Source organism: Macaca thibetana, chromosome 8 (genome assembly GCF_024542745.1).
Source record: "Macaca thibetana thibetana isolate TM-01 chromosome 8, ASM2454274v1, whole genome shotgun sequence".
NCBI classification, from domain to species: Eukaryota; Metazoa; Chordata; class Mammalia; order Primates; family Cercopithecidae; genus Macaca; species Macaca thibetana.
The window spans coordinates 87,710,512-87,734,330 of record NC_065585.1 but is presented as its reverse complement, the minus strand read 5'-3'; the positions used below and the strand labels follow the sequence as shown (position 1 = coordinate 87,734,330).

The 23,819-nt window shown below is 37.4% G+C and overlaps 2 protein-coding genes across 4 annotated transcripts in view; both read right to left on the bottom strand.

Annotated features, from left to right (window-relative positions):
• PENK (proenkephalin) overlaps nucleotides 1-23,819 on the bottom strand; it is a 1,067,564-nt gene that overhangs the window by 529,414 nt on the left and 514,331 nt on the right. The window lies entirely within an intron of this gene.
• The window catches only part of BPNT2 (3'(2'), 5'-bisphosphate nucleotidase 2), a 36,965-nt gene that overhangs the window by 6,315 nt on the left and 6,831 nt on the right, over nucleotides 1-23,819 (bottom strand). The window contains exons 2-4 of the mRNA XM_050802354.1: nucleotides 16,229-16,391; nucleotides 14,236-14,331; nucleotides 2,275-2,436 (exon numbers count right to left, since the gene is read on the bottom strand). Of these exons, the coding sequence (XP_050658311.1) occupies nucleotides 2,275-2,436; nucleotides 14,236-14,331; nucleotides 16,229-16,391 (421 nt within the window). The remainder of the gene's footprint in view (nucleotides 1-2,274; nucleotides 2,437-14,235; nucleotides 14,332-16,228; nucleotides 16,392-23,819) is intronic.

Below are 23,819 nucleotides of genomic sequence, written 5' to 3'. Positions count from 1 at the left end.
AGTTTAAAATTATTTCAAATTGAAACAATTTTAAAGTAACAGTATAAACATTAAACTCAGAACAAAAATACATTGCAAAGTAACTTATTTTTTATTTTATTTTTTTTGAGACAGAGTCTCGCTCTGTCGCCCAGGCTGGAGTGCAATGGCGTGATCTCGGCTCACTGCAACCTCTGCCTCCTGGGTTCAACCAATTCTCCTGCCTCAGCCTCCCGAGTAGCTGGGATTACAGGTGAGCATCACCACGCCCTGCTAGTTTTTTTTGTATTTTTTAGTAGAGACAGGGTTTTTCCATGTTGGTCATGCTGGTCTTGAACTCCTGGCCTCCTGATCTGCCTGCCTTGGCTTCCCAAAGTGTTGGGATTACAGGTGTGAGCCACCGCACTCGGCCTGCAAAGTAACTTATTAAGCTAGTCTCAAATGTAACTAAATATACACCTATAATTTAAAATTTTTAAATATACATTGTGGTTATTTTCTATGGAATGACACATTCAGTATGTGCCATTTTCTATGGAATGACATATTAAACACACAAGTTTTACCTAAATGTCTAAGTAGGCCTCATGTGAAAGAGAACTAACAGTAACACTACCACTCTAAAGCCTTTTTGTAATGAGGCAGAATTTTAAAATTAATAAAAAATGCAGAAGAAACTGGGTCTAGAATCTAGTTATCTCATCCCTACTGGGTATTCTGGACATTTTTCCTAACCAACCTAACAGAGAACCTCTAAGAAAATAATGAAGCCATATTAAAGAAGGCAGATATATAGAAAAGAAAATTAAAATTATTAGGCTTAAAAGTTAAAAAGTATTGGCCAGGTGTGGTGGCTCACACCTGTAATCCTAGCACTTTGGGAGGCCACAGCAGGCAGACTGCCTGAGCTCAGGAGCTCAAGACCAACCTGGGCAATATGGCAAAACCCCGCCTCTACTAAAAATAACAAAAAATCAGCCATGGTGGTGCATACCTATAGTCCCAGCTACTTGGGAGGCTGAGGCACAAAAATCACTTGAGCCCAGGGGGCGGAGGTTGCAGTGAGCCTAGATTACACCACTGCACTCCAGCCTGGGAGATAGAATGAGATTGTATCTCAAAAAAGACAAAAAAAAAAAAAAAAAAAAAAGGAAGTATTACTTCTCCCTTTATGTGTGCTGAGAAGATTTTCCAACACATTTGTTTGCTGACCATAATTTGCTATTAACGTGAATTAAAACATTTCTGACATGTTAGACAGTACCCATAACAGGAGCTGACAAACAGCCCCTCAAGCTAAATCCAGGTCATGGCCTGTTCTTGTAGGGCTCTTAAGATAAGAATTTTTAAAAAATATGTTCAAAAGTTCATTAAAGAAAATCAAAGAATAGTATGCAACAGAGACTGTATATGACTCACAAGGCTTGAAATTGTATTATCGGTTTCTTTTCTGAAAAACTAGGCTGACTAATATAATAGTACAGAATATACAGTAAGGTGGGTGGGCACTAGCCTCTCTTGCTCATCCCAGGCATGCAGGTTAAAGAGTTCAGGGTTGTTAGTGACTCAGGGATTAGCCTTTCTAATAATACTTACGATGACTCCTGGCGTCTTTCTGCCATATGAGGCATCTTAAGTGCTTGATCTTTCTTCCCCTCTGTGATATTCCCACAGATAAGACAATTATTTTGAAATCAGATTGCATAAAAAGCAATCAGTGGTACAGTGGTAGATCTAATGGGAGGGAATATGCTTTTGTGTATTCAAGAAAGAGAAATCACTGTTGTGAGACTGCTTTTTTTTTTTTTTTTTTGAGACGGAGTCTCACTCTGTTGCCCAGGCTGGAGTTCAGTGGCCGGATCTCAGCTCACTGCAAGCTCCACCTCCCGGGTTCACGCCATTCTCCTGGCTCAGCCTCCCGAGTATCTGGGACTACAGGTGCCCGCCACATCGCCCGGCTAGTTTTTTGTATTTTTTAGTAGAGACGGGATTTCACCGTTAGCCAGGATGGTCTCGATCTCCTGACCTCGTGATCCACCCGTCTCGGCCTCCCAAAGTGCTGGGATTACAGGCTTGAGCCACCGCGCCCGGCCGAGACTGCTTCTTTCTAATAAGAAGGGCAGAGTGACGAAACTCCCACCCTCGAGGTTACCAAACAGGAGACCAAGCCTGCCTTAAAAGTACACCATTCCTCCTCACTTTCTTCCCAAGCATGGACAAGCAAATCAGTCTCCTAACACAGCCTTGACCATGCCAGGAACATTCTCCAGGGATCATACAGGAAGAGGAACATACCAGCACCACCAGCTGGGATAATTGTAGTCTGGTTTCCAAAAGTCTGAAGAGCAACCTGTCTGACCATCCCTGAATGGGAACGAGACACAACGATCCTTGGGGTCTTCTCATTGTAGGAAGAGCGGGCTTTCACATTTGAACCACCATCTACCATTGCCCAAGCTGAAAAGCAAATATAATATCCATTAATGGCACTGAAGCTTTAAAACTAAAGGTTATATTCTTCAGAACCCAAAGTGCCATGTATGACTGACAAAATACTCTCTTCTAAAAAGTTATTTGTATTTTCCCCCAAAACAGAAAGCTTTTTTTTTCAGAATACAGAAGTAATATATATGTATTTTTACATTAAAATGGACATGTATTAAGATGAAACTAAAAAAGGTCATGTTATCTTGCACAGCCAAAGACAACGACTATTAAATATTTAGCTTAAGGATTCCCATGCTCCACTGGCATGACACTGCAACTCCACTTCTCTCTGCATCTATCCCACTTCCTTCCCTCCCTTTCACAATTGTGATCCCAAGAGCACTCCCTAATAAACATCCTGAAGCTAATCTCCAGCTCCAAGTCTGATTCCTGGAGAACCCAACCTGCAACATAAGCACGACTAACTTCCCTAACTCCAGTTTTAAAATGCATTTTCTCCTATACTGCCTCCACTTCTATATACTCATGGTTTCAATTATTTGCATATTAGCTCAATCTCCTAAGTGACTTTATAAACAGAAAATAGTTGAAAGAGGTGAGTTAGGTTTACATATCAGCCTTATCAGAGAGTATTAAAGAAAAAGCCTTAGATTTCAAAAATAGAATAGAATTTTTAAAAGGGAAGGGGATGCCAGAGATGGCTTCAGATGATTTTCTTGGTTTGGAAGTTTTCTTCACTGACTATAAAACTATACAAGAGAACAAACTTACTCAGAATTATCCCAATTAGATTGTTGTTTTAGCAGTCACTCACTACAGGGCAAGATATAGTCCACCATGGCTAGTAATGAAACCAGCTGCATCACCAGCTTATTTCTGGCTGCAGAAAAAAAAATCAAAAACATTAGCTGAGTTTGGGTTTCTGAGTTCCCCAAGAATGATGGCAGTCTCCTGGACTCTTCTCATACCTCCTTCTAAAAACTATACACAGCAACAAGAACAACAGACAGAAATACCCATGCTCTGTACCTACAGAGTAAGTAGGAGACAGAAGAGAGCTATCAACACAAACGTATGAGAAAGTAAGGGGTAAACACTGAAGATCAGCAGGATAAGCGCTGGAGCTGACCCTAGTATGGGGATTATAGCAAGAGCTTCACAGAGGTGCTAAGAGGTCAGATAACTCTCAGTGGCTGTAGGACTCAGATAATAGCAGCCAGGATTTCTCCCCAGAAGGAAGAGGTTCCATCTAAAATGGGAAGTACTGAAAAAGTCCTGAAACTTGGCAACAAAGCATCAAGAAGCACCTTGGAGAAGATATGGGACCAGAACTGTAGTCTTGAGAACACCTCGTGGTGGCAAGGGAGGTGGTGATGACGTAAGACAAATTTTGGGATTTGGAAGGTAGCAACTAGACCTGAAGAGAAGGAAGAGATTAAGATAGGGGCTTTATTGAAACAAAGTCAGATCAAACAAGAAAGAAGAGCTCTGAAAACCAAAAACCATACTGATAATGAAGATAAAGCCTTTCCCACACTAACAGAAATGAAACCTCCTGAACTGAGAATCATCCAAACTCCCTTCCTGCCACCAACCTTCCATTAATCCCACAACAGCTGGCCCAAAAGTATAAAACTGCAATGTGCACTGAAAAATATAAAAAGAAAACAGAGAGAACACAGATTAAAACATTTCAGGATACTCAAATTTCCACAATGCAGAGAAAAACCATAAACCAATATTCTAACATGATTAAAAATAATAAACAACAATATACTGAATAAATGCCATGAAACAAAAGATCAACAACTCAGAAAAGATGGGCAAACAACAAGACGTGAAATGGGCGCTCACATAACACAGAAAAGAAACTGAAAAAAAAAAAAGAACAAAATCACTGCAGGCTTAGCACTAAATCACAGGACAAAGGGCAACAGACTTGTTCAAAATATGGCAAGCAATGAGAAAAGCAAACAGGAAAATGAAACAAGTAAACAGATAAAAGGGACTACAGAGAAAGTGATAGATAAAAAAACCAAAAAAGAGTCAACATACATATATAAGGAATCCCTGAAAAAGAAAAATTAATGGGATGGAGCTAATCTTTAAAATTACAATTCAAGAAAATGTCCCTAAAAAACAAAAGAGAACCTTAGTCTGGGCTCAGTGGCTTGTGCCTATAATCCTTGCACTCTGGGAGGCCAAGGTAGGAGGATCACTTGTTAAGCCCAAGAGTTCGAGGCTGCAGTGAGCTATGATCATGCCACTGCACTCCAGTCTGGGCAACAGAGTGAGATCTTGTCTCTAAAAAAATAAAAAATTTAGGAGAGGATCTAAATATCTACCCTGAGAGACATACCGAGTACCTGGGAAATCTGCCCAGAAGGCCAATTCTAAAAGACATCACAGTTATATCATTAAAGTTTAGTGAGTTGAACAGTGTCCTACCAAACTTCCTGTCCACTTCGAACTTTCAGATTACGAACTCATTTGGAAATAGGATCTTTGCAAATGTAATTAGTTCAGCTGAGGTCATCATGGAGTAAGGTGGGCCCTAAATCTAATGACTGGTGTCCTTATAAGCAGAGGAGACATAAAGGAGACTGTCATGTGAAGACAGGCAGAGATTGGAGTGACGCATCTATTGACTAAGGAATGCCAACAATGTCTGGAGCCACCAGAAGCTGCAAGAGAAAACTTCCTCCAAGCCTGCAGAGAAAGCATGGTCCTACTGACTCTTTGATACCAGACTTCTGGCCTCCAAAACTTTGAGAGAATAATTTTCCATTGTTTCAAGTTTGTTGTAACAGCCCAAGAAAACTAATACAGAGTGAACCAAAGACTGTAATAACTAGCCAAGCAGTCTTTTAAGTATCAAGACTATAGACAAAGTTGTTAGCGTGTACTCAGGGAAGATCATGAGTTAGCTCTTCTAAGGTAATCTATTAGAAGACAAGCTTTATCAAACCAAGGGGTGACTGAGAAACTCTTAGCAAATGCATTGTTGGTTACCATTGAACAAATTTAACTGTGGATTTAAGAGGAAACCAAAGATGGGAATAAGGTAAGAGAATAAAGGTGTATAAATGGTTATCTCATAGTTGGCTGATCAAAGTTTAAGGATACCATTTAACTCTGACAAGCTGAACAGCAGAGTCGAAAAGTAAACATCAAAAAAATGTAACTGTCTAAAATGAAATGATGGTCAAGGCTAAAATATGCTAAGTTCATTGCCACTTATAGTAGTGAACCAAGAGACAATGAGACAATGTCTAAAGAAAAGGACTACATGAGTATGTAAACAAAAAAGGATAAATAAAGGCATTAGTAAAAGCAACAAAAAGAACAAATTTAACTTAAAAATAGTAACAGTAGTTGTCTGAACCACACTGAACATATAAAATTCATTAAGATCTTAAGAATATTTTACAGAGAGCCTGTTCCTTCCTGGAAAAACATGTTCCTGCTGGAAGGGTTTTCTGTACTTTAACTCCTTACTCTGAAAATTGGTAAATAAAGTAAAATAATTAAACATTTATCCTGCTTTTCTAGAAGAAACATTTCAGGATAAACAAATTAATTCCAATTAACACAGAAAGTTCTCTATAGAAGAATTCAAGCTAATATATGTAGAAACAACAGAAATAGAAAATCTCATTTTATAACATCTTTAAGAGATCTTAAAACGATTATGCAAAAGGTTTAATAAAACTGGATCTCAAATGATGTCAAAATCTCTCTCCAGATTTACCTGCTAGTAGCAAAAAAAAATAAAAATTTTGTAACTAAGAGATCAGGTCACGAACGCTTTAATCATCTGAGCATCATTAATGGTAAGACAAGTATTATGTAATATGATGCAGTAGGAAGTATGTGAAAAATACTTACAATGTATTAATGACAAAAATGCTTAACCTCAATCCTATCAAGGATTCAGATCTAATCTGCACTTTATAAGAGGATATAAAAATAAAGAAGTTAAATGATACCCTGTGGAAACAATCAGACAAGTCCAAAAGACGGACTATTCTAAAGGAGAAATGACTTAAGCTTCCCAACATCAATGTCATGGGGGGCATAAGGGGGGCCTAGGGGTTGCTCTAGATTAAGAAACCTTAACTTAACAACCTATCAACCAAAATAAATGCTTGTTGGTTGACTGGATCTTGGTTTGAACTAACCAGCTGTAAAATCCACTTTAGCAGCAATTGGGGAAATGTAAATATTTGACGACATTAGGAAATAATTGTTAATTTTATTATATTAATATACTGTCCTTTTGTAGGAAATCTCCTAACTTGTTAGAGATGCATACTGAAGTATAAGGCTAAAATGTTTATTATGATCCTTATAATTTTCTTTAAGGTACACAGGCTAAAAAATAGGAAAGCAAATATGTAAAACTGTTATCAACTGTTAAATCAGGATGAAGGGGTATATAAGCATTCATTATAATTTTATGTTTGTTGAAATTATTCATAAAAGTTTAAAAAAAAGAGAAAAAAACAAAAAAATCCTCCTTTTTATAAATATTCCCAAAACCAGTTTTACTAAGAAGTGAATTTACAATGCTTTATCTCTAGAGGTCAGTATTGTTGCATAAGAGAATAAAAATATTATAGCATATCTCAGTACATACTACCAGAATAATGTAAGAATTGCTGACTTCATATTTTTAAAAATGTTCTTCATGTTACATACACTCAATACATTCATTAGTAACACATGAACACAATTATTTCAAGTCCCTAATACAGTAGGTGCTTAAATAAATATAAATGATGGATGATACTGAGGTATAGTGGTAAGGTAGAAGAGCAGCTACAAAACGTGTTTATCTTACCTGTAAGATATGCTAAAAAAAAAAAAAAAAAGAAAGGCCCAGTAGGAAATAAAAAGTGGTTGGTATGTTCCTACACCAACTTCAGACGTTACAATTTATTATTAATAGTTACAAATTTCCACTGAGTGAATACACACTTGACCTTTGAACAACATATGGGTTTGAACTGTGTGGCTCCCCTTATACCCAGATATTTTTCAATAAATATTTTGGTAAGCTTTTTGGAGATTTGTGACGATTTGAAAAAAATTCACGGACAAACTATGTAGCCTAGAAATACAAAAAAAAAAAAAAATTAAGAAAAAGCTAGGTATGTCATGAATGCATGAAATGTATGTTGGTACTAGCTTATTTTATCATTTACTACCATAAAATATATACAAAGTTTAAAATGTTAAAACTTATGAAAACTTAAGCACACAAGCACTTACAGACCATACATACATAGCACCATTCAGTTAAGAGAAATGTAAACAAATATAAAATCATAAACTGCACAAAATTAATTATAGTACATATTACTGAAATAATTTTGTACCACCCCCCAATGCTATTGTGTGAGCCCAAGTGTCATGAGCACCCACTTAAAACCCTATGTGATGTAATCATCTCTGTGTGAGCAGTTTGTCTCTCTGGTAAATTGCTTATCGTGGTAAAAAGTGATCTCTTGTGGCCTCTGCATATTTTTCATAGTGTTTAGTACAATTTCATAGTGTTTAATGCAAACTTTGAATAACACCATGAGACTCATTTCAAGAGCCACTAGTGATGCCAGAAGTGCTCCCACCTAGAGAAAAATCATGACATTACAAGAAAAAGTTGAATTGCTTAATATACACCACAGATTGAGGTCTATAGCTGTGGCTGCCTACTAGGTCAAGATAAATGAATACCGCGTAAGAATAATTGTGAAAAAAACAAACAAACAAGAAAACTCATGAAGTCATTGCTGAAGCTACACCAACAGGTGCAAAAACCTTAACACTTTTTATGAAATAGCTTTTTATCTCATATGAAAATGCAGCTATTATGTGGGTACAAAATTGCTATATGCCTAAAGACTGTAGTATGATTCAAGAAAAAGTAAAGTCATATGACAACTTTAAAAAAAAGGAAGGTGAAGAATCTAAAGCTGGATTATTTAATGCCAGTAAAGGATGGTGTGATAATTTTAAAACATCTGGTTTTTAAAAATGCCAAGATAACAGAAGGAGTAGCTTCTACCAATCAAGAGGCAGATAAGTTCCCAGATGCCATTAAGAAAATTACTGCGGCCACTGCACTCCAGTCTGGGCGACAAAGGGAGACTCTGTCTCAACAAAAAAAAAAAAAAAAAAAAAAAAAAAAAAAAATTACTGCGTTCTGTCTGCCTGAACAGGTTTTCAATGCAGATGAGTGTCTTACCCTGGGGGAAAAAAAAAAAAAAAGCCACAAAAGACATTTATTAGTAAAGAAGAGAAATTGAGCACCAGGATTTAAGACACGAAGGATGGGCTAACTCTACTGTTTTGTATAATGCAGTCAGCTTTATGACCAGGACAGTCCTTTTATGACCAGGACAGTCCTTAGCTACAAAACCGCTAAACCCTGAGTCTTGAAAGGAAAAGATAAAACACCAGCTGCTTGCTAGTCTTCTGACTGCAACAAGAAGGCCTGGACAACAAGAATCCTTTTTCTGGATTGAGTCCACTAATGCTTTGACCCTGAAGTCTGAAAGTACCTTGCCAGTAAGGGACTGCCTTTTAAAGTTCTTTGGGTATTGGACAATACCCCTGGTTACCCAGAACCCCATGAGTTCAGCAATAAAGGCATCAAGTGGTCTACTTGCCCCCAAATACTATGTCTCTAATCCAGCCTCTAGAGCAGGAGGTCATAAGGACCTTTAAGGCTCATTATACAAAGTACTCTATGGAAAGGACTGCTAATACTAATAGTAGTGAACCCTGATACAGAAGATCATTCAAAGTCTGGAAGGATTACACCACTAAAGATGCCACTGTTATAGAAAACCCATGAATTCATCAAGCCGAAAATAGTAAATTCCTGCTGGAAAAAACTGTCCAGATGTTGTGCATGTCTCCACAAGATTTACAACAGAGGCAATCAAGAAAATCATGAAAGAGTGCGGATATTATTTTTAAAAGGTGGGAGGTAAAGGGTTTCAAAATAAGGATCTTGGAGACATTCAAGAGTAAATAGACACCACACCAGAGGAATTAACAGAAGATGACTTGATGGAGATGAGTGCTTCAAACCAGGGCTAGATGATGAGAAAGAATATGTAGAAGAAGCAGTGCCAGAAAATAAATTGATATTAGACAATTTGGAAGAAAGGTTCTCATTATTCAAAACTGCTTTTGACTTCTTTTATGACATGGACCATTTTATGATACAGTCACTGAAACTAAAGCAAATAAGGAAGGATTGGTACCACACAGTAAAATTTTTAGAGAAATGAAAAGTAAAAAAGTCAAACAGACATTACAACATATTTTCACAAAGTTACATCAAGTATATCCTGCCTCTCCTTACACCTCCTCCACCCGAGACAAGACTAATAATCCTTTCTCTTTCTCCTCCTCCTCCTCTGCCTATTCAATGTGAAGACAAAGAGAATGAAGATCTTTATAAGCCATTTCCCTCTTATTCAGTCATATATTTGCTCTTACGATTTTCTCAGTAACATTTTCTTTCCTCTACGTACTTTATTGTAAGAATACAGTACATAATAAATATACAAAATATGTGTTAATCAACTATGTTATTCATTAAGATTTCTGGTCAAAAGAAGGCTGTTCGCAGTTAAGTTTTTAAGGAGTCAAAAGTTATACACAGATTTTCAACCATCAGTGCCCCAACCCCTGCACTGTTCATGGGTCTACTGTACTACACTTACTTATACATTTATATATTACTTCATTAAAATACTATTCAAGTATCTCTTGATTCTAAGAATTTCAAACTCAAGGAATTAATTCTAATTAAGTCTGATAAAAATTTTTATAAGCTTTGCTCCAACTACTGCCAACAACAATAATATCTACTTCCCACTATAGACGAGTGTAGCTAAATTCTGGTAAACATACCCAATACTTAACTGGTATTCCTCCAACATCAACATACCGTCTGGATCTGAAAATAACATTCCAAGAGAAGGGCACAAGGCAAGCAAACATTCAGTGTGGGAATGGAAGGTCAACCCAACATAATTCTGAACTTACTATGTTAGAGAGTTTGCAGACTAGCAAGCACCTTTGTGTTCCAGCACACTGGGCAAGTTAGCTGCATTACAGAAGAATGGGGTATTATATTACTAATTTAAAAAGACATTTTTAGAAACCACTTTTTGCTAAGTTAGGGACGTTTGGCTTCTTTAAGGAGGGTAAGCCTACAGACAAGAGAGGAATATATATTCTTATTAAATAAAAGTTTCTAAAAAGGAGAATTTTATTATCCCTATTCTTCCCCCTAATACCTACAGATGTGAAAATCAATGCCCAGAGAATGTGAATCTATTTGCCAATCTAATATCAATTTTCTCTTCATTTCCTTTATTTAGCTTCTAATTCTCTTTGGAATAGCAGGCTCTGTTTGCAGCTAAGGGTGTCATGTGACATTCGGCCAATAAAATGAAGCAGAGGTTTAATGGATAGGACTTCAAGATATTTTTTTCCTAATACAAAGAATATAGGGTAGACCTTTAGTCTCTCTTCTTTCTCCCTTCTTCCTGCCTAGAACAGAGAACCATGGTAAATGAGAGGAGCCACCTTTGTGAACATGCAAACAAAAAGCTACATTCTAAGAAAAAAAGTAAAAAGAGAGGACTCAGATCCTTAAACATATTATGGAGTCACTAAAGCACACCTATGCTTTGGCCTTCTTGTTAGTTGAGAAAAAGAAACCCTTGTTGAACCACTGCAATCAGATTTACATTGTGTGTAGCTAAATGCCATCCTAACTGATATAGTGAAATAATAAGGGAGAGTGTCAAAAGAACAAGAGGGATTCAAAGACTTAAGCTCTATATTTAACTTTTATATGCCTTTTTTTTTTAATTAAAAAAGGTCACCGTAATTTCCATTTTATATTCCTTCCAGAGTTACCGAAGATTGAAAAAGCTTATGTCAATGCACTTCATAAACTGTGAAAATACAAAATAATTGTAAGATACTATTAAGGAGTGGTTAGTTCTTATAGTAACATTTTGAACTTATGGTTTTCATGATAGGAGCTCCTAAGTCCATTTTTTCATCTATAAAAAAGGATAATGTCTTTCCTTGTCACATAGTTACTGAAAGGTTCAAATAAGATAACATTAAGTATACTGCAAATTGTTAAACACTATATAAATATTAGAAATTATGGTGTTATTTTGAAAGTCGTGTAATACTGATTTGAATAAAATTTCTATGGTTGATTCTACCACTAATTTACATGAATGACCTTGAGGAAGGTATTAAATTTTTGAGTCTCATTTCCTCATTTGTTAAGTGAGAGTACTGATTTTAGTAACTGTGCCCCTCTCTCTGTGTAGCAGTACTACGCTGTACTCCAACATCTACTTTCCCTGTTTTCCTTGAAAGACAGAATCCCTAAATTTTAGTTTGGATGGCCATTGAAAATAAGGACTACATTTTTTTTTTTTTTTTTTTTTTGAGACGGAGTCTCGCTGTGTCTCCCAGGCTGGAGTGCAGTGGCGCGATCTCGGCTCACTGCAAGCTCCGCCTCCCGGGTTCACGCCATTCTCCCGCCTCAGCCTCCGAGTAGCTGGGACTACAGGCGCCCGCCACCACGCCCGGCTAATTTTTTGTATTTTTAGTAGAGACGGGGTTTCACCGTGTTAGCCAGGATGGTCTTGATCTCCTGACCTCGTGATCCGCCCGTCTCGGCCTCCCAAAGTGCTGGGATTACAGGCTTGAGCCACCGCGCCCGGCCTAGGACTACATTTTTTTGCCTTCTTTGCGACTGGGTTCTAGACAGGTTTTGATCAATAGGATGTGAGGTGAAGAGATGCATGTTTGACTTCACAAGTCAAACCCTTAATGGGAAACGTCCTCTATGTCTCCCTTTTTACCCTTTCCATGGGTGAAATATGGCCGAAGTGGTGAGCCATCCTCAGTCATACAGAGGAAGACAACAGCAAAGCAACAATAATAGAGAGAGAACTGAATGCCTGGCACCAGGGAACCACCCTGGCAGTCATGGGCTGCTTATATACTATCTGTTAAAGAGGTTGTATTCAACCTCATATATTTTGGTGTACATTACAGTAGTCTAAATTAACAGCCTAGTGTGTATTCCAACTAATTCAGTAAGGATTAAGGAAAATATGTGAAGGTAATCCATAAGCCATAAAGCAACTATATAATTAATCTTACAGTACATTGTCATAGTAATGGCATAAATCTTTTGTAGCTTATCAAACCATCAACTTTAAAAATTATTTGAATTATGAAAAGAAGAAAAAAGGTCAGATAGCATAAAGTGGACTTGATTTTGAAACACAAAGCCAACACTCAAATAGATGTTTAGCCAATCTCAGAGCAGCCAGGATTTGGGATTCACAGTTACGCAGCAAAGCAAATACATAATTTTAGAGTAAACAAAAATTAACTTTGTCTTTCTGCTTCTCCCCACTTCACAGACAGCCTTTTTATGTTAATTATCAGTCACGCCCCCTAAGACACAATGGGGATGACTGCAGTAAATGATGGTAGTATAGGATGCCCCCCATTGTGTCCATATCCTAAAGCTGCCATAAAAAACTACAGGTTGAGAATTCCTAATCCAAAATTCCAAAATCTGAAATGCTCTAAAATCCAGGACAAGCACTGACATGATGTCACAAGTGGAAAATTACCTACTGGACCTCATGATAGTTCACAGATAGAACTTTGCTTCAACCACAAAATTATTTAAACTGTTGTATAACATTACCTTCAAGCTATGTAAACAAGCTATATATGAAATATAAATAAATTTCATGTTTATACTTGGGTCCCATCTCCGAGATATCTCATTATATATATGCAAATACATTAAATCTGCAATGTGAAACACTTCTGGTCCCCAAACATTTCAGATAATGGATACTTAATCTGTACCACAAATTTGGTGGCTTATAAAAATATATATATTTTCTTATAGTTCTAAAGGCCAGAAGTCTAAAATCAAGGGGTCAGCAGGGTTAGTTTCTTCTGGAGGCTCTGAGGGAAAATAACTTCCATGGCTTTCTCCTAGCTTCTGGTGACTGCAGTCCTTAGCCTATTAAAGACATGACTCCAATCTCTGCCTCCACCTTCACATCATCATATCCCACATATGTCTGTGTCCTTTCTGTTTCTTATAAAAACACTCTAATTTGCTTAAGAACCTTCTCTAATCCAGTATAATCTCATCTCAATGCTTACCTTAACATTGTGTTGTTATGGTTAAACTGTGTCCCCCAAAAAGATAAGCTGACATCCTCACTCCCAGCACCTCGAAATCTGACTTTATTTGGAAATACGGTCATGGTAGATGTACTAGGTTAAGATAAAGTCACACTAGAGTAAGGTGGGTGCTTAATCCAAAATGACTGGTGTGGCTTGTAAGAGGAGAAGAGACACAGACACACAGGATGCCATATGATGATGGAGGCAGAGACTGGAATAAACACTTATAAGCCAATGAACGCCACAGAATGCTGGCAAAATGCCAGAAGCTAAGAGAAAAACAAAAAGATTGTCTCTTACAAGTTTCAGGGAGAACATGGCTCTGCCAGCACCACGATTTTAGATTTCTAGGCTCTAGAACTGTCAGACACTACACTTCTGTTGTTTAAGACACATGATTTGTGTTTTTTTGTTACAGTAGCCCTAGGAAACTAATATAGAAGTGGACACAAATTTGGGTATATGACAGTAAATACTAGAGACAAATGGTTCCATAACAATAATTCTTGAAAGCTCTAGCAAATTTCATACCTGTATATTCGGAAAATGGCTTATGTATAACTCCTAACACAGGTTTACCATTTACAGCTACACACACCATAGTAGTGACGTACTTTCGAAGATCCTCTACGAGAAAAAAAACAAAACAACACACACAAATGTCAAAGTAATGTGCATAAATTCAGGATACGATACTACACTTTAGTTCATTAAAAAATTTATATACATGAAATATCTTTCCAAAACAACAATCCCTTCAAGCAAACAGAGTCCAAGCGCAAGAGCCAGTTTAAAGGAGTGGCTAACAGTTCTGGTTCACAATAAGATACCATCTCACACCAGTCAGAATGGCTATTATTAAAAAGTCAAAAAATAACCGATGTGAGTGAGGTTGTGGAGAAAAAGGAATGCTTATACACTGTTGGTGGGAGTGTAAATTAGTTAAGCCACTGTGGAAGACAGTGTGGCAATTCCTCAAAGGCCTAAAAAAAGAAATACTATTTGACCCAGCATTTCCATTACTGGTCTAAAAGAATATAAATCATTCTATTACAAAGACGCATGCATGTGTATGCTCACTGCAGTACTATCCACAATAGCAAAGACATGGAATCATCTTAAATGCCCATCAATGATAGACCAGGTTAAAAAAAAAAAAAAATGTGGTACATATACACCATGCAATACTATGCAGCCATAAAAAAGAACAAGATCAGGTCCTTTGTAGGGGCATGGATGGAGCTGGAGGCCATTATCCTTAGCAAACTAACACAGGAACAGAAAACCAAATACCACATGTTCTCTATGTGGGGAGCTAAATGATGAGAACACATGGACACATAGAGGAGAACAACACACACTGGGGCCTTTCAGAGGATACAGAGTCAGAGGAGGAAGAGAATCAGGAACCATAACCGATGGATACTAGGCTTAATACTTGGGTGTTGAAATAAATGTGTACAACAAACCCTCACAACACAAGTTTACCCTATGTAACAAACCTACACTTATACTCCTGAACTTAAAAGTTAAAAAAAATTGCATTTAGAGTCATAACTCTTTTATATTATAAAAATCACACAAACAAAAGAGTTCTGGTTCTAAAGGCAGACTACCTGGGTTATTCTCCTAGCCCACCATTTTGTTAACCGAATGTCTTTGAGTAAATTACTTAAATTCAGCTTCCTTATCCGTATAATATAAACAACAACTAAGCACTCATCTTTAGGTATAAATTAAAATAACTTTTCATTTAAAAAATCAAATTAGACACTTAAAATAATCCCTGCACAAGGGATGTGCTCACTAAATGTTATTATTATAAGAACAGGCCAATCTCAGTTTAGGAAGAACTTTTTATGAACAAATTCCTTGATATTCCATATTTCTATTATCTATTCCTGAAAAGTTCTATGTTGTAATTTCAGTTACTATTAGATATATACATCTAGTGTCTTCTCCCTGTTCTCTGAAGTTATGTATTGATTGTTATGGTTCAAGTTCAGCGCAAAAGCACTGAAATACAAAGGTAAAAAGGTAGAAGCCTCCATACCTAGGGAACTTACCATCTAGCAGGATAAACAGATTAACTTTAACATATAAACCAAAGGAAGAGCGAAAGGCAGAAATTAGCTACCTCTGGGTAAGAAATAAGGCCTGAGACGGGATCTACAAAAATAAAATTTGACTAGGACTAGGTAAAAAAGGGGACTGGAGGGGCAGTAGTTCTGTTTTATTACTTACTTGCTTTCTGAGTACCTAGAAATTTACTATTTTGAATTCCAAAGTCAGATGTACATGCCTTAAAACTTAAATTCCTAATATCCTGAGTAAATATTAAATTCTGGCTAAAGAAGTTTCTTCAGTTATAGGTGTCCAATATAAAACATTTTGCTACTACTGTTAAAAATGCTTCTTTACTGAACAAACAGTGAGCCACTATCACCTATAGGAAGTATGCCTTGGTTCTAGTTCTCTACTACTAAATGTCAATCAAATGTTTTGAGTTCAGTTTAAAAATTACCTGTATACTCCTGTGTAGCATCAAGTGGGTCAATCCAGACAGTAACACTTTCTGCTGGTACCTCTTTAGGAGTAGTTACTTCCTTTAGGATATCCTCAGGAATCTTATGATCCCACAAGATAACCTCCTGATCAGCTGCATCCACGTGTTCCTCAGTATTTATCTGCATTAAAAACAGGTGACAGTTAAAAAAAAGTAAGAAAAACAATCACTATTTGATAAACTACAAAAGTATTACAGACAAAAATCACACAAATTATAAATAAGTAAATCCCTATTTTTATTTCTTTCGATGCTCCATATTGCAAAATGAAAAAAAAAAAAAAAAAAAAAATCCATGACATCAGGTCTTTAAATGCTTCCCAATCTAATATTCAAACTTGGTTTGTTGACTAATCAAGACAGATAATTCAGACATAGAGAAATATAGAGAAACTGAGCATCAAAGAAACAAGCTACTTAAACCTTAACAACGCTTTATGAAAAAGAATAGCTCTTTTTCATATGAATAACAACGCTTTATGAAAAAGAACAGGCCGGGCGCAGTGGCTCAAGCCTGTAATCCCAGCACTTTGGGAAGCCGAGGCGGGTGGATCACGAGGTCAGGAGATCGAGACCATCCTGGCTAACATGGTAAAACCCCGTCTCTACTAAAAATACAAAAAACTAGCCGGGCGTGGTGGCGGGCGCCTGTAGTCCCAGCTACTCGGAGGCTGAGGCGGGAGAATGGCGTGAACCCGGAAGGCGGAGCTTGCAGTGAGCCGAGATCGCGCCACTGCACTCCAGCCTGGGTGACAGAACTAGACTCCGTCTCAAAAAAAAAAAAAAAGAAAAAGAATAGCTCTAAAGTGTTAAAATAGACAATATTCTGGAACACAACACAAGCAACTAGAGTTAGAAGAAAGACATATCACAGAATAGAGAGGTACAGTCAATTTTCTACCTTTTTTTTTTAACTAAGGAACAAAATTAAAACATAAAATAAATTTAACTTACCATACAAATACGTAAGGATGTGGGGTAAGGAGAGAAATATAAGTGGAGGAAGGGTTGTTACGAGAAGAGAGGAATATATTCTCTCCTTACCCCACACGCTTACATACACACACACACTCCCTTACATATATATATTCTCTCTATATATGTTACATATTATTTCTTATATATAACATATATATACATGTGTTTGTATAATACTTTATATAAGTATTCTATTCATTTACAAATACATTACAGATTCCTTTAAATTGAGATTGCTCAACTTTGGCACGAATGACAATTTGGACTGTATATTTCTTTGTCGTGGGGCTGTCCTGTGCATTGTAGGATGTTTAACAGCATCCCTGGCTAAATGCCACTAGAACGTACTAGATGCCAGCAGCAACACCTTCAAGTGCGACAAACAAAAATGTCTCCAGACATTGTTAAGTATGCCCCTGTCCCATCCTATGAAAAAAACAGTTTTTAACAGTATACTTCTTAATGCATGCTAAAATATAGCCTAATGTTTTGGCCAAGTGTGGTGGCTCATGCCTGTAATCCCAGCACTTTGGGAGGCCAAGGCGGGTGGATCACAAGGTCAAGAGATAGAGGCCATTCTAGTCAACATGGTAAAACCCCGTCTCTACTAAAAATACAAAAATTAGCCAGGCATGGTGGTGCGTGACTGTAGTCCCAACCACTCAGGAGGCTGAGGCAGGAGAATCACTTGAACTCTGGAGGTGGAGGTTGCAGTGAGCTGAGATCACACCACCGTACTTGCCAGCCTGGTGACAGAGCAAGACTTCATCTCAAAAAATATATATATATAGTAATAATAATAAAAAATAATGTTTTAGAACTGCATTTACTTTTATAAACTTGCATATACCAATGGACTAAATCTAAGAATTGAATGTTAAGTTAAAAACAAATCATCAATCTTATTTGAATACCGCCTCACGATGAGACTTCTATCACATAGTAATACACACGCACACAAGAAAAAACATCTCCAAAATGTGGATTTTAGTTAGGGACTTACACCCTCAGCAGGACAGGCTGTTGCGTCCTGTGCTTTCTGACAAGTTCCCTTTCCAGAATAGGTCATGTTTATGCTACATGTGATGCCATGCCTAGACCCCATGCTACAGTGCCAGAGTGATCACAGCACTGACAATACATGAGTACTGTCAATACACCATCTCTCACCTGGATTCCTAGAATAGTCTTCAGAAAGTCACAGACATGATTTTAAAAAATACCACAACTATCAGCAATCTCCAGAAGGTACCCTGAAACACCCCAAATTATCACAGGAGAGGTTAAAAATAGTAATAGTCTAGAAACATCAAACCACTTAAATCATTATTTTTTTCTTTTTTCTTTTTTCTTTTTTGAGATGGAGTCCCGCTCTGTCTCCAGGTTGGAGTGCAGCAGTGCGATCTCGGCTCACTGCAACCTCCGCTTCCCAGGTTCAAGCGATTCTCCTGCCTCAGCCTCTGGGTAGCTGGGACTACGGGCGCCCGCCACCACACCCGGCTAATTTTTGTATTTTTAGTAGAGATGAGATTTCACCGTGTTGGACAGGATGGTCTCGATCTCCTGACTTCATGATCAGCCCGCCTTGGCCTCCCAAAGTGCTGGGATTACAAGCATGAGCCACCGCGCCTAGCAAATCCTTAAATATTTCTTAGTACAGAGCAAAGTAAACGTTCAATTTATTCACTTATGTCTTTATTAATTCAGCAAACGTTTATTGACTGCCTATTATATGACAGATACAGTTACAGGTCCTAAAGATACCACAGTGATCAATGTGAGACAAAAATTTCTGCCCTGTGGAACTCAGATTCTAGTATAGATAAACGAGACACATGAAAAAAACATGTAGCATGTTGGAGAGTGGTAAGGAGGAGGAAAAAAAAAAAACAAAAAGGACAGAAAGAGTGCTAGAGAGTAGAGAAAGGATTGTTAGAGAGTAGAGGAAGGGTTATTCTTTAAGAAAAAGGGTAGATAGGATTAAGAAAGGGTGGCTAGGCAATTACTCATACTAGCTAAAACCAGAGAACTACTAAGTCCATCAATTAGTAGTTTATCCATTATCCTGATGAATGGATAAATATATTTGGTATATCCACACAATGGAAAGTTACTCAGCCATATATGGGAATAAAGTATTGAAGATACTAAATCATGGATGAACCTCCTTGCTTTGTGAAAGCATCAACACAAAAGAGACCATATACTGTTTGATTCCATTAATGTAAAATGTCCAGAAAGGCAAATCTACAGAGAAAGACAGATTAGTGGTTGCCCAGGATAAGGGATAAAAACAAGAATAAATAGTTAATGGGGACAGGGGTATTATTAGGATGGTGAAAATGTTCTAAAACTGATTAATGATGATAGTTGTACAATTTGGCAGTTCTACTAAAAATTACTGAATTGTATACTTGAAATAGGCAAATTGTATGATATATAAACTACGCTGCAATGAAGTTGTTTAAAAAAAAAAAAAAGTAAGGTAGCTAGAGAAGCCCCTCACTGAAAAGGTGGTATTTGAGTGAAGAGATCTAAAGAAAAATAAGCCTAGTGGGCAGCTAGAAGTGCATTCTAGCCCAATAAATAACAAATGAAAAGATTCTAAGGTGGGAATATGCCTGGTGTGTTCAGAGGGCAGCAAGGAGGCCAGCAAGGCAATAGCAGACTGAGCCAAGGAGAAAGGCTAAGGAGTTGAGGTCAGAGAGTAATGGAAGCCAGATGGTGAAGGACCTTGCAGGCTGTAACAGAGAGCCAGTTGCCCTCCATCATAACAGTTATCAACAATGTGCAGAGGGTCCTAGTCATTGCAGTAAGCTAAAGAGAGGGGGAGAGGAGCAAGTGGGGAGGTACAAAGTTTAGAAAGAAAGAAACAAACAAACCCATAATATGAAGTTGATTATTGAACACTGAGAAAATCTAAAAGAACTTGCAGATAAATGCAACTCCAATCAAAATCCCCACAGGTGTTTTTTTATTGGTGGTGGTGGTGGTTTTTTAACCTTCTCCTTGGAAACTGGACAAGCCATTTCTGAAAATTACCTGGTAGAACAAAAAGTCCAGAAGCAACACATTTTGGGAAGAAGGGGTAAAAAATACCATCATGGTGTGGTGACTTACCTTATCAGATATCAAGACCTATTTTAATGCCAGAATAATTAAGACAGTGTAACACTGGTGAGGCATTTTGGCTTCAGAAACCACTCTTAACAACAATGCCAGACTACTTCAGATCAATGATGGTTAATAGTAACACCAAGCAAAAAGGAATAAACTTTAAAAAAAAAAGAAACGTGACTCCTAGAAAAGACAAAGTAGTTTATGGGCCTTAACCACTGTAGCTTACAAAAATGGCAGTGCCAAGTCCGGTAACTATGGAGCTTCACTGATTTTTTGTAGAACTCAAGTCAGCTCCATATACTTGCAACTGAGTATGAGAGAACACATTATAGAACAGTATTTGAAAAAATCTTCACTGAGAATCGGGTTAGGGAGAAACAGAGCAGGAGAACAAGAACGTTAGCACAAGTACCTAATCTGCTTTTGTGTAACTGCTATTTATAAACTGCCACAACCACTACACACCTACAAATTTGAAAAATCTACTACCCACCAATATCAACAACCTTATCAATAGTTGCTATGGTCAACACCAGAAAGTCTTCCTCAATCCTTTTTCACATGCCACATCCAATCAAGTCAGTAAGTCCTGGAAATTCTACCTCCCAATTCTAAATATGTAAATATGTCACCATGTCTACCAAGAAAATATTAGTTTAGGCCACCATCTCTCACCTGGATTCCCACAATAATCCTCAATTGTTCTTGCCTCCTACAGTGTATTCATTCAGCCATTCATTCAACATCTAATGGCTATATACTCTAAACTGTTTTGGGCATTGGGATACAGTAATGAACAAAACAGACAAAATCACTGCTTTTACAGAGCTTCCCTTCTCAACCCAGCAACCTGCCATCTTCCTAAATCAGACCATGGCACTCTAGTTTAAAATCTTCCAATGGTTTCTCATTATGCAGAGATAAAATCCAGACTCCTTATCATAATCTACAACATTAGGTCCTAGATGATCTGGGTAATGACAGCAGTAAATGCTATCCAGTAATTTCTCTCTATTTGCACTCTTATTTACTGTACTCCAGACTTACTAGTCTTCTTATGATCACTCAGCCTCAGGGCCTTTGTCCTTACTACATTCTTCTGCTTGTACACACTTCCCAGATCTCTGCATGACATCATGATTCTTATTCAGGTCTTGGCTCCAACAAGACTGCCTCAAAGTGGCCTTTCCTGACTACCACTGATAAAGCGGGACCACTAGACACACTCCCTGCATGACCCTGTTTTTCTTCTTCAAAGCCCTTATCAGAAACTATGTTGCTTGTTTACATTTACCATCTTGATCAGCTAGAATGTAAGTTCTGTGAGTGCAAGGACACAAATTTTCTTTATTACTGTAGCTCCATCCCCATTGTCTAAACCAAAGTAGGTACTCAATAAATATACCTTAACTGACAATATTATGCTTAGCCACTGTAGTTTTTTTAATTTCTTCCCCATAATCCTCTTCCACTCAACCTACTCTTCCTTCCTCATCCTTACTGCCTGTCAAAGACATCAACGGGGAATTGAAGCATAAGAAATCAACCCAAGCTCCAAAAACTCAAACCTACGAACAGCCCTGACCAATCCCTGCCCCCTCCTGATACCCAGCCAATCACTCCCAAAGAAGCCCATTATGGTGGGAATGAACAATGCAGCTTTTAGAGAACCTATAATTTTAGAAAGGTAAGCAAAAAAAGGTTCTAGAAATCAGAAAACACTAAACTGATCTTGGTCTATGCTAATACATAATAGCTCATCTTGCAGTCTCCACCTATACCTGGCAACTATCAAAACACTCTCAGATCCTTTTGTTAGCCTCTATGTATAGCAAGTATGCATTTCTTTAGGTTAACTTGCCTCCTGTGTAGGCATTTCTAGCACTCACAACGTCCACTTTTCTTTTCCTTCCTGAACTTCTGGGAGACTATACTTCCCATCTGCCTCGTAGTCAGAGGCACATGAGAGTGATTGTGGCCAGTAGAATATGGACAAAAATGTAAATGCACAAAATATGGACAAAAATGTGAATGCACATCACTTTCTGGCTTAGGCAATAAAAAGAAAGCTCCTGCCCAATTCTCCTATCTTTTCTCTTTCCCTGCTATGTTGACATGGCAGAGTCACACATCAACATCAACTAGGTCACAGTCACTTCATGGAGGACAACTGCTTTGGAGAGTGTCAGGCTTCTGAGAATTGGAGGATGTCATTACTACAGCATTGCCTACTCAGTCTTCCCTGACTAATGTATTTTTCCTTTTATAAAAGTAAATACTCCTAAGTAGTTTAAGCGCCAGAAGAAATTCACACGTGTGAATCAATTTGAGTCTCTTCCTTTAAACCTCAACCTTGCATCAGGAACTCTGAGAAAACAAAACAAAACAACAACAAAAAACGTTCTTGTTACTGGATGGGAGGTAGGGGAAATAGGAAAAATAATTTGGGGGATAAAATAGTAATACCTAGGTGCAGATCTGAAGGGAAAGCACAGCTTAAAGGAGGAGGCAGCATTAGATAGAATAGGTACAGAATAGTAGGAGTGTTCCATAATTGTGAGGATAGAAAATGTTTAATCTATATGCTAAACAATACCTTAAAATTAGTACAACCAAGTCAGGGATCAGGAATCAAATGCTTACGTAATACAAATGCTCCTCAACTTACGATGGGGTTACGTCCTCATAAACCCATTGTGAATTGAGAAGCATTTGTATTGCATAAGTTGAAAATATTTGAAGTCAAAAATGCACTTGACACATCTAACCTATCAAACATCACAGCTTAGCCGAGCCAACCTTAATTAAATGTAATCAGAACACTAACATTAACCTACAGTTGGGCACAATCATCTAACACAAAGCCTAATTAATAATAAAATATTAAATATCTCACGTAATTTGTTGACTATTAAAACTGGACAACAGAATGGTTGTATGGGTACTACAAGTATGGTTTCTTTACAATGAATGGTGCATATCATTTTTGTACCATTGTAAAGAAATCCCAAGTTGAACCATCTTAAGTTGGGGACCATCTGTACAAAGGTTCTTAAGACAAGTTGATCTATTTAAAGATTTTATTTAATTATATGGACATATACACACACATATACATATACATATCATACATATACACACATATATGTATTTAGGCTTGTCTTTTAAATTCCAGAAAGGGGAAGGAAACTATTCTCCATCAGTATTGTCAAAGTTCAAGGCCCCCAAATACAATCAATGCCATTACTATGCTAGTTCAGTTACTTTGGGGTTTGAAGGGACTTCTGGTTAATGCCTTAAGAAGGAATCGATCATTTACTTCATTTCTCCATAAATCATTATATCCTAACCTCACACAGTGCCTATCATACTATAGGTGTGATAGTTAATTTTATATGGCAACTTGACTGAATTATGGGATGCCCAGAGATTTGGCTAAACATTATTTCTG